The following is a 15,204-nucleotide window of genomic DNA, read 5'->3' as shown; positions in this document are numbered from 1 at the left end:
AGGGATGTATGCTGAAAGTTTGGTTTGAAACTGATGGACAAATTCGAAGTTATGAGGGAGTCCTAGTTGAGGTAGGAGTGCAGATTTGATGGAGAATTAGGGTTTGATGGAAGGAGGGGGGTGTGGATTAGGTTAGAGGAAGAAGGGAATAACTAAATTAACAAACAACTCACCGGATCTGAAGATCTACAGTAGCAGTAAGTTGAGGAAGCTTGATTGAAGAAGAAGAAGGACCTCTCGATCTACAAGATGCAAGGAGTCGATTGGAGATCCACCAATCCCTTCAACCTTGATATTACTCACAAGGCAACCTTGATATTACTCACAAGGTACACTCACGATGGAGCAAAGGCAGCAACAAAGGCAACAAGCATAAAGATAATTTTATTAATCAAATTCGTGTATAATGCTGGCCTCCCTTACAAACTTATATAGAAGACTCAAAAATAGACTTAGACACTAAAAATGAATGGCCTAACCTTATCCCTAACCTATTAGGCAACTTAAACTGACTAGGAAACTCAAATAGACTCAAAATAGAGTCCTAATGACTTAAAACAACTTAAACTACTTAAAATAAAAAAGATTCCCTAGTAGTCAATAGGATATAAGAACCTCTTAGCCAATAGGATCACTTCACTTAAATTAGACCAATTGAACCAATTGGATGCAACCAATTTAAACCGGTTCAATTAAAAACACAAAATAAAAACTAAGTATTGGGCTAATCCCGTATGCAACCTATATACCCCTATTTCAGGCCCACTAAAGTGGCCTAATACATAAAAAACCCTTGGGAACAAAGGCCCAACATATATATATCCCAACCCTACACTTATTCCCAATGAAACAAGCCCTATTTGATGATGAATCTGCATCACACTGTCAGATGCCCTATTATTTGGCTATTTGGAACCCTGGAATGCAACCCTGGCTGCATGGAACCTAGCCCTAGGCGGTAGCAGCCCTAGATTATCATTTGTCATGTAATTACAGCCTTACATGTGGCCGAAATTCAGATCTGTTGCTGTGGGAAACCCTGTGATACTATTCATTGGGCTGTCTGGTCAGCGTCTGGCGGCCAAGTGGTGGGCCCAGTGGAAAATCCACATGGACCAAAATGAAGATCACCCCTGGGGGTACCTAACACCCTAACATGCATAGGGAGGTGATTTGGTCACTGCCCATAAGCAGCAACCTAGGAATCTCAGCCAAAGCTCGGTTTGAAGACTCTGGGCAATGCACCCAATGCCCAGAGCCATCGCCCAGTGAGTGAAACATTGTTGTTTTGACATTCTGGGTTGGGGGACCTCACCCATTGGCCATGGTACTGAATGGGAAGGTGGAAAATGACCTAAAAGCCCCTCCCCACATCTGTCCTTATGAAGGGAATGCTTGGGAACCCAAGTGGGCCCCGAGGTGATGGAAACCCTGCCTGTGCTTGGTCCTGCAGCACTGTCAGGCTGAGGGTAGCACTATAAGCCTATTATGACCTAGGGTCAGGTACAAACACTGAGAATGACCATTTTACCCCTTGGCCACCATCTCTGGATGATGCACCGGGACATAGGCCTAAGACCCAGTGCAAGACCCAGAGAATTCCTAGTGAAAACCAACTGAACACCGAGTCAACCCAGTGAGTTTAGGTTAACCCTAGGACCACCAAAGATAGGTTGGAAAATTTAAAATGACAATTTTTTATTTATATCGAGGAGTTGATCCCGCGCTCGAGGCCTACAACCAGACTGCTATTAGAACTGAAATTACAACCGAGTTCCTAGAACCAAACCCAAGTGAGTGAAGTATTATCATATGCATGTGTAACTGTATGCCGGCAAATAAATTCTTAAATTTTAAATGTTGTGTTATTTAATTCTGTTCAATTATTCAAGTTACTACACAATGATTGTCTGTTGATCAACACTGTGAATATTATCTGATGATTGTGAATGTTAGACTAGATGTCGTAGTCGGCTTGAAAATGAGGCATGTGGTAGCTCGTAGTATGGGATGCGGTTAACACCACCTGACTCATACGATGCCATATAGACATGGGGTTAGAGTTTCATCACCCGTGCTACACACCCTTGCCAACAGGGGTTAAGGTATTGGGTGCCTGTGAGGGTGACCATATGTGTATATGAGAAAAGAAAAGATATGAAATGAAAAGAAATGTGTTTGCACCGGAATGGTGATTATGGGCTATAAGCCATAATTGAAAGGAAAAGAGAAATGTGATGGATTGCCCTACAGGTTTATCACAGAGGGCTGGTCGGGCTGACCTTGGTGAACGAATGCGGGAGCTGACTGGTCCTCTCCGACAACTCAATGGGTGTATCACGGGAAGGGGTAACCAAGCCCGCACCAGGGATACATGTATTGGGGATTGTAGTAGCACTGACCTGACTTAGTTGTATTGCTAGGTGGCTAATAATTAATCTGGACTTGCATATCATGTGGATTGTGGTTGCACGCATATGCATGATGATATGTTTTGCTCACGAGCTCGGTGGGGCTCACACTCTGTTGTACATTGTTTTCTTAGAAGCAGATCGATGCCGCTGTGGCATGGAGGCTCATTACGAGGAGAAGAGCCCTGGTTATTATGATGATATTGGTGTGGACCCCGATGGAGGTCGTGCCGATGATGAGTGTATTCTCGGTGGTCATTGATGAAGACCGTTAAAGAGTACACTTGATGTTTTTTGTCTTGAGGACTCCTTTTTGTTTTTGTTAGGAGTTTATCCCCGTTTTGCTTGTGGTTCGGCTATAGTTTTTTTTACCTTCTTTTGGGGTTGAGTTATCTCACCCTGTATATATATGTATGTATTTATCTTTGGCTTTGTTCTTGTCAGCTTTGCTTTTCAGTTTGTGGGTAGTTGGGGAATGTTCAGAACACTTTGTATATATATATATATCACCATCATTCCCGTATTGCTACGCTTTTCTTTTGTTATATTAATTGTAGTTTATCTACAGCACTCTGATCTTACCTGTAGTAATGTGATGAATGTGGATCTGTGACTGTAATAACTGCTTCTAGATCTGTGGAATTTGGCGGATTACCGTTACGCAATTCGGGTCACCTACCTAATCCTCCCAGGGGGTGGTTTGGGGTGTGACATCCAGAGCTCAGGTCTCGCGCGGCCAGCCCCTCGTGGGCGCACTAAATTGGGCCCAGCCCATTTACGTTTACAATTCTCTTCAATTGAACAAGTTGCATCATCTGGGGCCAAAAAATCAGAATCGTTTAATCCCTCACTATCATCTTGTGGAAAGCTACTGATGCACCTGCTGCTGCTGCGGAAATCTACGTGGAAAGAATTCTCGAAAATGTGAAAACGTGGATTCCATGACAGAAACTTGCGCTGATGTTACGGTTTGTAGGGAGAAGCCAGAAAAAAGGGATTCGATAGATTCCAATGACTCCTTCCATTGCTGCTGTTGGGTTTGCAAAGAACGGAGATGAAGGGAGAAAGGGATTCAATGGATGAATCAAAACTAAAACATGAGAGAGAGAGTCAACTGTCGTCCACTGAAGAACCTCTTATTGTGCAATGACTCGTTCCATTGCTATTGTAAAGGTTTGCAGATAACAGAGATGAAGGGAGAAAAGGGATGCTTGCACTGATGTTAGGGTTTGCAGGGAGATGGAGAAGAAAAAAGAAGATTCGATAGATTCCACGACTGTATTTCTTTTTCTAAAATACAAAAAAGGAAAAGAAAATAACAATATAATATAAAAAAAATTAATGAAAGATTTGTCACCCATTTAAAATAGTAATAATTAATACTAAGGACACCTAAGAAAGCAACAATGAAAAATCTATCCGTCTCAGCATATAGGTGGCTTTTCATGTCACTTAGAGAGTTAGAATAGAGTTGATCCAATAGGCAAAAAACAACAATAGAAATATGCAGTTGAAGCCACTTCCAATAGGTTGAAGATTTATTAGAACAAGGGTGAGGGAAGATAGAAAGAAAGAAATATAGTTGCTGCCTTGGAAACACAGAATTAAATCAAGAACGATACATTTATTTCTTCCTCATTGAGTAGCTCTTCCAAAGTGAAGTTTTCGTTGTATAAAACTGATTCCACCTATAAAGAGGAGGGGGGTGGAGGACTTCGTGATCAAGCTCATGAGAATATCAAGAGTAGAGACAAAACCAGACAAGAATGAGCCTAGGAAGGGAAAACTCTGAAAACACATCGGAAACTCAAACCCACAACTAAAACATTGTTTACCACTAAAATTGATTAATAACGACTAACTCTACAAGTGATTAATCATTGATTAATAAATTAACCTCTGAAGTAAACCAATTTAGAATTAGAAAAAACATTCAGAATAATATAGCAATTGAGAAGCTGTTTTGGAATACTTTATGCTCGATCCTTCAAGATTAAAACACCTTGAAGGAAAAGGCAGAAATCGATTTTGCAGAAGAGAAGCATCAAATGCAGCAACACAAAACCCTCCAATCACATTCCTTTCTCTTCTATAACTCAATCCACTTTCTCCTCCTTGCGCCTCGAAATCGAGCTTCTGAAAAAGAAGATTGTATTTATGAGGAGTTTAAGAAGCAACCTATGGGCTGCAAAATGGATTCATAAACAGTCTGGTTTTAAATTACCTTCCAACTTCCAAGTACTATAGGAGAATTACTCTTCAGTGTTTGCATATAATCATTAACTTTGCAACAGAACATCCAAAAGTTAATCAAAAATATCAAAGGCAGTACTCTACTTTAATACCATTGCATCTCCAACAGATATACTTTATCTTGGCTGCTAAATGTGCAATGGCTTCAAGCCTTGTTTTCCAAAAATCATTTACTTCCACTATAGTCTGTAGAAAAGTAGAAAAGTCAGATGTTAATTGCACTTTCAAAGAGTGCATTCATCACAAGCAGAAGCATGGTGTAGGCAAAACAAGGTAATATGGATCTTATACTGGTATTCCTAGTAAAACCCATATAGTTTGAAGGGTTTATTTTTAAACCAGAATTACAGAAAGGCAAACCTAGCCTAAGCAATAAAATAAGAATGGGGGGTGAAGGCCGCCCAACCCTTCAAATAAGCATAAAGCGTCTTCAAAAAGTCCAGGAAAAGAAACACAAATTGTCCACTATTTTCTAAGGAACTACTAAACTGAAACTTGCAAACAAATTAGGTTACATGGCAAATTCTTTATTAAATGCGCAACACAATAACTGATGAAAACAGACTTTTGAAACAATCATGTGAAACACATTAGGGATTTATTTGCTCCATTCCAACTAAGTGATGCAAAGTTTTAAAGTTTTTAAAAGGGAAGAAAGGGAGTTGCAATTAAGAACCATGACACCACCTAAAGAAACATTATAATCAGCACGCCTAATGCACTTCAGTATTTTCTTCACGTAATTCTTTTCATTTACTCCAATTCAAAACGCAAAACATTTTCTAATCAAAATTTGAAATACAACCACCTAAACATCTTTTGTAAAGCTGAATTGAATACCAAAAAAGTAAGAACCCAAATATTTTTCAAAATTTTTTGGGGGAGGGGGGAGTTTATTAAAGTGAAAATTCTTACAAGCAGCAACATTAGAGAAGGAACTTGATAGGAGAGAGAGGAAATCAAAGGGAATTCATGTGAAGTACAGAAATATACTTTAAATAGGAAAAGAAGAAGTTGCAAACAAGAAGAACCCCCTCTCTCAGTGCAGCTCCTTTGCTCTCTTGAAGCCGAGTATCAAAGAAGAACTTGCAAACAATTGAATAGATATCAAAATATATCCGCGCGTAGATACCAAATAAAATCAAAGAAGCAGTACCAATCATACCTGTCCCTTATACTGATACGATATGGTTTCGGATTGTGTATCTCTTTATTTGGAAGACTATACTTTCAGAACACCACAAAACATCCGTCCCACGCTCCTCCAAATTTTAGGCAACATTGAAGTCTCTTATTAGCTATAGTCATCGTAGAAATTACACAAGGTACGCAAGGGACAGCACAACCATTACTCCTTCCACTCCCAAATAAGATAGGTAAACCACTTAAAAAATCTCCAAAAATCTTGATCTAAATTTGATTCTCGCCATAGATCTTGTTAACTGTTTCTTAGAATTCAAACTCCACTCACATCATTCATTAATCAGAATATTTTACACATGAAATTTTCTTCTTAATTCAGTCATCTAGGTCAGATTGCCATCACAGTGTTGGAAGGGGATAACTTACTTCCCTTCTCCTACCATGACTTTCTAATTCCCATCCATCAGGACATAAATAGATAAAATTATAAATAAAGATGAGAGACCATAGCCAGAGCAATAGGCCAGTTCTAAAACCCCCACTGCTAATAAAAATTACAATTTCAAACTTTAACCCCCCTCCCCCAAGTAATTAGAACACATTTGGCTAATGCAAACCATTGATACAGCATAGGTTGGTGGTGCAACAATATGGGCCTACCAACCCGCCTGAATAGGTGTTAAGTGATGCAAATCAATGTGTGTAATTTCCAATTGACATCTCATGTTACAGGTTATCAACATCAAATAAAATAAACACTTGTTGAAAAACAAAGACAAAACAAATAGTAGAATGGAATTCAACATTCTAGATCACTTTTTGTAATCAATAATCACTATCTAAGATAATTTAGGAACAGAAGACAAATGGGTATAAGTCATTCACAGGATAAAAAATATTTAAACATAAATTAACAAAGAAACTCGAACCGCAACCGAAAATCTAAATCCTCAGTGGGGGGGGGGATAAACACTAATCAATGAAGCTATTACAAGAAACATTTACAAAATAACTTGCCTCGAGGTTGAATGTATGGCGGACTGCAGTTCATCTGGGATATAACAACCAGGGTGCTAGGCAATTCCAACCAAAATAGGGTATTTCCAAGCAGGTTCAGCATAAGGCAAGCAATGGTTAATGAACAAGCTTGAGATCAATTTTGGTCTGGATGCCTTTTTCCACACCCCTCCAAATCATTAGGAGGCATTGAAGTCTCTTAGCCATGGTAATTATAGAAATTGCACAAGGTACGCAAGGGATAGCACAACCATTACTCCAAGAGAGGGAGAGAGGGAGAGAGAAACATGTGAAGAGAGACGTGAGAGAGGCCATGTGAGACGAAGAGGAGAAGAGGAGAGAAAGAACAGGGTATGTGTGAGAAAGAGAGGAGTATTGAAGAGTGATACGTTTGAGAGAGAAACGGAAAGTGGAAAAATTATATCATAAAAGTATTATATCAATTGGCCGTCCAAGTATATAGAAAGGAAGATTACCTTGGACATAGCCTTACAGTATACGCATATCGTTTGCTGCACAAACAAATAAAGGAAAAAATTAGAAATTTTTTAGGAGAAGAATAGCAAGATTATTGATTATATGCTGTAAAACAAAACGAGCAGAAGGGTTTCTATTTGTGCAAATCAAATCCGAATGAAGTGCAGCGAAGTGAAGTGCAACGAAGTGAAGTGCAGTGGTTTAAAGTTAGTTACAGTGACGTTTTCTGGATCTATGGTCACCGGTGTTTCATCTCCGGTGACCCACGACCCAGCATTGCCTGTCGCTGGACAAGGTGGTGGTGCCCGAAGTGGTGGCGTGCAGTCGTGGGCTGGCTTGTTTCGAGGGGGTAAGGTGAAGGAGGATGCTGGTGACATCCCTTACTATGAACCTGCGGTAGTTAATGGTAAGAAGGTGGCGCAATGCATGGCTGAGGAATTGGTTGAGGAGAGTGATAGGTGGGAAGCGGCCTTAGTAGGTTATGTGTTTGGGCCGAGGCCATCGTTCACAGCCATGCAAAAGTTTGTGCAAGATAGGTGGAAACATGTGGGTGCTGTGGAAGTTTTTGGGCTGGAGAATGGGATGTTTGTGTTTGATTTTCAGGGGTGTGATCTGAGTAGGCAGATCCTGGATGAGGGACCTTGGACACTGGGTTTGCGACCACTAATCCTTTGTCCATGGAGTCCTGATGTCTCACTATCAAGGAAGGTGGAAACCGAGTTGCCTCTTTGGGTGAGGTTTTATGGACTCAATTTGCAGTATTGGGGAGATCGAACTCTTGGTCGCATTGCAAGTGTTCTGGGCAGGCCTATTTGTGCAGACAAACGAACAGTGCGTCATGAGCGATTATCATTTGCGCGTGTTTGTGTCTCCATCCAAGCCTCGGATGGGCTGCCTACAACAATTTATATTGCTCAGGACGATGGAACCTTGGTGGAACAGGCGGTGCAGTATGACTGGATCCCTCCGTTATGCAGTACTTGCAAGGTGTATGGGCATGTTGATGCTTCGTGTCCTATTTCGGCTATTGCGAAGGAGCAAGCAGGGGGTGTTGAAGTTCATGACTCATCAATAGTTGATGATGGTTGGGTGCGCCAAAATAGTCATCGCCGGAGAGGTAAGCGACAGGTGCAGATCCCACCTTCAGCGGTTGCTGGTTCTGCGTCGCCGGTGACTGGTGCCGGAGTGGGAGATCTTACGGTTAGGAAGCCAATGGAGGTAAAAACGCCACGTGGCGTTGCAGTACGTGGCGGTTTAGTGGATAATATTTCAAAAGAGGTGATTGGGGGGAAGGCAAGGCATCCTCAGTTATAACTGCTATGGATGTTGAGACTCCACGTGGAGTGCAAGGAGACTCTACACGTAAGGTTGGTTCGGTGGTGGGGAGTGCGCATGCATCTCCTGCTGCGGCTGCGGCTAAGGGGTCTTCAGCGTCTTCTTCATCAGGTTGTGCTACAGCAAGTCTCCATGTGGATCGTGGTATGAAAGGAGAGGGTTCCATGCAAGTCTCTCCCACGGTGGGAACTGCTAGTCGAGCGAATACATCTCGTGTTACTGAAGGAAAGGTTTCTGGTGTCTCTACTGGTGCTGGTGGCCGATCTGTCGCTGATGCTAAGCAGGGTTCGGGGTCTTCTTCAAATCCTGTTATACCTGGTGCTCCTTCTTTGAAGAAGGAAATTTTGACTAGCGATAATCAGTTTGCTGCAGTGAATTCACTGGTTTCTCATGTGCAAAACGATGGGGTTATTGCTTCTGAAGAACCTATCAGTGAACGTGATCGAAGTCCGGGCAGGAGAAGTCCATTGCGACTCTCTTCCTCCCCAGTTTCCAAATGATGAAGTTTGGCGCTTGGAATATCCGGGGAATGAACGACCCGGGCAAGCGTAGGGCTGCAATGGATTGGGCTAGTAAGAATTGCTTAATGTTCTTTGGATTAATAGAGACGAGAGTGAAGAATTGTAATTTTAAGGGTTGTTTTTACACTTTTTCAAAGCAGTGGCAGTGTTTACATAATGGTGATATATCTAATTCAGGAAGGATTTGGTTCCTATGGGATGTTGAATATGTTGATATTTCACCTATCCTTATCACTGATCAGCTAGTCCATGTTAAGGTTATGGTGAAGAATACAATCTTGGTTTTTGAGGCTACGGTGGTATATGGAGCAAATTTTGAACCTGACAGGAGAGACTTGTGGTCGAACCTGAGGGGTCTTCGTGCTAATATTGCTCATCCATGGGTTACACTTGGGGATTTTAATTCCATTTGTCATCCATCGAAGAAATTGGGGGTAGGCCTGTCACTTATAACATGATGCAACCCCTAGCTGATTGTATGTCAGACTTGGACCTAGTTGATCTTAAATGGAGTGGGCATTTTTTGACACGGAGTAATAAGGCTGTTGGTGTGGAACGCATTGCTTCCGAGATTGATAGGGTTTTGGTTGACTCTGCATGGATAGATTCTTTTCCTTTATCGCATGCAGTTTTTCAAAACCCTGCTGTTTCGGATCACAGCCCCATGGTGGTGACATTGGAGGAGGTACCGGCTCTTAGGGGAAGAAGGTTTTATTTCTTTAATCATTGGGCTGATCATGAGGACTTCTTGCCTTTGGTTGTTGAGGTGTGGCGGCAGCCTACTACTAGTACACCTATCTTTGCATTGATGTACAGACTGAAACTGCTTAAACGACGCTTGAAGTTTTGGAGTAGAAGGACCTACCACAACCTGGACAAACGTGTTGACGAGCTTTCTTGTGAATTAGATCAGTTACAAAGCAGGTTGAACACTGTTGATCCAGATCCTGATGTGATGGAGCAAGAGAAACAGTGTTCTTTCTCGCTTCGACGCCTTCTCAATGTTAGAGAATCAGAATTGCGCCAGAAGGCTCGGGTTCGGTGGCTGAATCTTGGTGACAGCAATACGGATTTTTTTCATAGGGCCTTGAAATCTAGGAGCAGAAATCGGATTGTCTCTATCCATTCTGCGGATGGTGTCCTCCTGCAGGATGAGGAATCTATCCGTTTTGAGGCTGCTAGACATTTTGAATCTGCCTTTATGGGATCTCCACAGGTTGTATGTGAGCCCTTTGACCTCCCTCTAGATCGATCACTTGATTCTTTTGAAGCTGAATTGCTTGCTAAGGATTTTACAAGAGAGGAGATAAAGGCGGTGGTCTTCTCAGCAGATGATGATAGTTCTCCAGGGACTGATGGTTTTAGGGCGTGTTTTTTTAAGAAGGCTTGGTGCATTATTGGTAATGATGTTTGTGATGCAATCTGGGATTTCTTCAATAACCTGAACATTCCAGATCAGGTTAAGCTATCAAGGTTGACTCTTGTGCCTAAAGGGGATTCGCAAGTCACATTCAATGATTTTCGGCCAATTGCGGTGAGTCCCCTTATTTATCATTTTATTTCTAAATTGTTAGCTAACCGGATGAAGTTGGTGATTCACAAGTTGGTTACCAGTAACCAATCAGCTTTTATAGCGGGTAGGCATATTGCTGATAATGTGCTTTTGTGCCAAGAGCTTTTGCATGGGTACCATGTTAACAAGGGTATGCCGCGTTTTGCTGCTAAATTAGACTTGAGGAAGGCTTATGATTCTGTACAATGGAGTTTCCTCTTCACTCTCTTATACAAGTTGAACTTTCCTCCTTGTTTTATTAACTGGATCTCGACGTGCATTGTTAATCCTGGTTATGTGGTTTTCTTGAACGGTGCTCAATCTCCTAAATTCTCTGCCAATAGAGGATTGAGACAAGGGTGCCCTATGTCACCTTTTTTGTTTAACATTATACTGCAAGTCTTCTCTGACTCCTTAGCTGTTGAGGCATGTTCGGGGTCTTTTGCTTTTCATCAGTTCTGTGAGAAGCCGAAGATTACCATAGTTTGTTTTGCAGACAATCTGTTTGTGTTTGGCAAGGCAACTAGGGCCAATGCAACTTCACTGGCTCGGTTCCTATGTGCTTTCTCTCGCCAATTTGGTCTTACAGTTAACAGTGGGAAGTCATCTATCTTTTTAGCAAACACGGCTTCAGATGTGCAGGGGTTTTTTGGGTCCACTTTGGGGGTTGCAGCGGGGTCCCTACCCATTTGATACCTTGGTGTGCCACTTGGTTCAAAGTCACTTAAAAGTTCTGATTTTTTGGAATTAGTTACTAAAGTGGAGAATAAGATTGATTCATGGAGAACTAAAGCCCTTTCTTTTGCTGGGAGATTGGCGCTTATTCAGTCAGTCCTTATGGGGACTATTAGTTACTGGTTGTGTGTGTTTCGATTACCTTGTGGAACCATCTCAGTGTTGGAAAAGCTCTTGGCTAAGTTCCTTTGGAAGGGGTGTGCCTCTACAGGATCTTACAAAGTCTCTTGGGCTGCAGTGTGCAGGCCTAAGGAGGAGGGCGGTTTGGGGTTGCGAAGACTGCGTGATCTGAACACTGCTTCTCTTATGAGGCATGTTAGGTCTGTGACGGCTAATAAGGAGTCTTGTTGGGTTTCTTTTGTTCATCATAGATGGCTGAGGTGTCATTCTATATGGTCGCTTCCAACCCCTGCAGTGTGCTCTTACACCTTTCGAGAGGTTTTGCAGACTCGTGTTATTGCTATTGGATGTGTTAGATACCTGATTAAGGATGGTGGAAACACACTTCTTTGGTCTGATCCTTGGCTGCCGGATGGACCACTTGATGGTCATGGTGTTTTAGTCGTTGATGCTCTTGGACGTGGTTCATTTGATTATGTCAATAAGTTATTATGTAATGGTGGTGCATGGGTGAATGTTAATGCAGATCTTACAATAGGGGCTTGGTGGGCTGAGGTGGTGAACACAAAACTTCACTCAAGGCTGCCTACGGACACGGTGGTTTGGACGCCTACAGCGAGTGGGGCTTTCTCCCTTCGTTCGGCTTGGGATGCTGTCCGTGTTAGGGGTGCAATACTGCCATGGTGCGATCTGGTTTGGTTTCCCTCCTCTCAACCACGTTTTTCTTTTATTACAGGGTTGGCGTGTTTGGGGAAATTATCCACTCGTTGCTTGCTGTCGCAATGGGGATTAGTTGTTGACACATCTTGCGTTCTTTGTCATGCTGGAACGGACTCTTTGGACCACATTTTCTTTCATTGCTCCTTCTCGGCAGTAGTTTGGGGGGAGGTGCTTCGATTAAATGGTTTTAATAGGGCCCCATTGGGTTCCTGGGGTGAGGAGGTGAATTGGTTGGTGACACATTTTGCTGGTTCTTCCTTTATCAGCAGGGTAAGGAGGTTTAGCTTCACGGCGGCTGTTTATAGGCTGTGGCAGGAGAGGAATGCTAGAATTTTTATGAACGGCTGTAACTCTGCTACTTCTGTTCTTCAGCATGTTCTTTCTGACACACGTGGTGCCTTTGTGAACCTTTCTAGACCCGTTCCAGATGACGCGGCTTATAGGACTTTTGTTGGAAGGTGGGGCATTGACGCATTGTTTGTGCTCCCCAAGTCTTCCCTTCATATGTGGATTCCCCCGCCGGAAGGGTGGTTTGCGCTGAATTGTGATGGTTCGGTCAAGCATAACCATGGTGGATATGGCGTAATTGGTAGGGATCATCGAGGGTGCCCTATCTTTACAGTTGCAGGTGGAGCGTGGGATGTGTCTATTGTTGACATGGAATTGCAGGCTATCAAGACCGCACTCCTACAGGCCAGACAGCGCAACCTGTCTCGTGTTCAGGTACGGTTGGATTCGTTGATGGCTATTCAGATGATTGTGGGATCTTTTCAGATCTCTTGGAATGTGAGATGGTTGATAGAAGACATTTGGTGCCTTCGTGATTCCTTTACTAGTTGCTCTTTTGCGCATCATGTTTGTGAAATAAATGGTTGTGCAGATTTCTTGGCTTCTATGGTGGATTCCCCCATTGAGATTTCCTTATGTATAAACTCTCTTCCTCAGTCACTTTCTACTTTTGTACAGAATGATGCCAGAGGTAAGAGGTACCTAAGAATGTAACCCTTATAAGTTCTTGATATAATATAAGCTCCATCTTCTACCAAAAAAAAAAAAAAAACAAAATGAGCAAAATAATGGGTAACAATCGAAATGAGATCTTGGCCGACAGAATAACACACATGAATGAGAGAGAGAGAGAGAGAGAGGGGAGAGAGAGAGAGAGAGATATGTACCAGTCGCATCAAATAAGAAATATAAAGACGGTTTTGGTTTCTCTGCAATACAGAATTGCAGATTTCAGGGCAGCACATCCCAGAAGTTGTTTGTGCCTCCAAGAAAGAGCTGTGAGAGGGTATTTCTAAAATAGAGAATAAATCACATACAGAGGTACCCTATTTCTGAAATAGATATTAAACCATACACAAAGAGTAACCTAAATATAAAGGTATTCAAGGAAATAGAGAAGAAGCATAGGCACATATGGGTATTTTTGAAACTCAGAGAGAGAGAAAGAGATGGTGACGTACCTATCGCTTTCAATAAGAATGATGAAGAGGGTTCTCTGCAATGGAGAATGCAAGGCATCATCATCCCAGAAGGATGGTTTCTCAGAGGAAAGACTGCAAAGACAGTACCAAATTAGTTAAAAAATTCCAAGAAATAGAGAACAGTGACTAACACAAATGGGTATAGAGAGAGAGGGGGAACAAAGAGAGGGGGATCTTCGGCCGGGGATAAAGATAGAAGGAGCCGGAGACATTTAGGAACTAAAATCACAAAAATGTGGACGGAAGAGAGTGGCAGAAGATCCGACTTCTCTTATTATAGAATGAGGGAGAGGGAGCAATAAGGCAAAGTCTCTTTGGTAGAAACAATAAAAGAAAGTCCTGTGTGAAAAAACAACAAAAAAAAAAAGAGAGGGCAAAAAATGATCTAAACCCAAAAAAGAAAAAGAAAATAGAGAGCGAAATTTCTATTCAAGGGTATTGAGAAAGCTCAAAATATTTGTACAAGAAATTTCTCATCACGAAAATTATGATGGAGGAATTGATTTATATAATAGTATGATTTATTGCCTTAATTTTACGAGAGAGAATTGGAGAGATTTTCTCTCCATAATTGTTAACCAATTTACTTTTGGTAAATCTAATTTGTGAAAGATTTGCCACTAATTTAAAGTAGTAATAATTAATACTAAGGGTACCTAAGATTATGAAATTATAAGAAAAAATGACATAAAGATTAACAATTGAATAATGGAACTTTAAATAAGAATGAAGGGTAGAATAGGTAACTGAAAGATTTGCCACAACGTGCTTTTATATAATAATAATAAAATAATAAAAATAAAAATATAGTTTGATAGTATGATATGATTTGCTTTCCCTGTGCATGGTTATATGCTGCTAGTATCCAAATACTTTTATATATAAGTATATTGTCAAACCCTGCTCCTGACTGACTGGGATTTTGATTGAAGGACAGGAACCCCTGACATGGCACCCAAGCACACTATGGAGTATCACTCCAGTGATTGAAATTGATGAAGAAACCATGAGGATGACCTCCTATATGCCTGTCAGTAGATGGATCATTGACCCCCTGCAATTGCACAGCTCACAGCATAATGTATTGCCTGGACTCCAGGTATTCTTTCTCCTCTCCATAACCGTGGGTCCCACCCCTGGAAATGAGTGCAAAAGACCCTAAACGACATGTGGGTACAAGGCCCTGACCTGGGTCAAACCCCTGTGTAAGCCCACAGAGAATCATCCTTGCTGAAATCTCTGGGCGATGCAGACATCACCCAGAGACATCGCCCAGAGTGAGAAATTGCTGTTTTTCTATGATTTGATCTGTGAGGACCACCCATATTGGACACGGGCACCCTCCATAGGTTGAGGGGAGTCTGAGGGAGCACCTCATACCCTTGGATCACTGTGGACCCTACCTGAGTGCCCAGAATGGCTGAAAATGC

The 15,204-nt window shown here is 41.8% G+C and overlaps 1 protein-coding gene across 1 annotated transcript; it reads left to right on the top strand.

Moving 5' to 3' along the window:
* The first annotated feature begins 7,457 nt into the window (after positions 1-7,457).
* On the top strand, positions 7,458-8,615 carry LOC122650678. The gene has a single exon (XM_043844074.1). The coding sequence runs from the start codon at positions 7,458-7,460 to the stop codon at positions 8,613-8,615; it is 1,158 nt and encodes a 385-aa protein (XP_043700009.1).
* The last annotated feature ends 6,589 nt before the right edge of the window (positions 8,616-15,204 follow it).

The sequence above is a fragment of the Telopea speciosissima genome, chromosome 2 (assembly GCF_018873765.1).
Source record: "Telopea speciosissima isolate NSW1024214 ecotype Mountain lineage chromosome 2, Tspe_v1, whole genome shotgun sequence".
Classification (NCBI taxonomy): Eukaryota; Viridiplantae; Streptophyta; class Magnoliopsida; order Proteales; family Proteaceae; genus Telopea; species Telopea speciosissima.
Note: the sequence above shows the minus strand (reverse complement) of the source record. Positions and strands in the feature narration are given on the sequence as shown.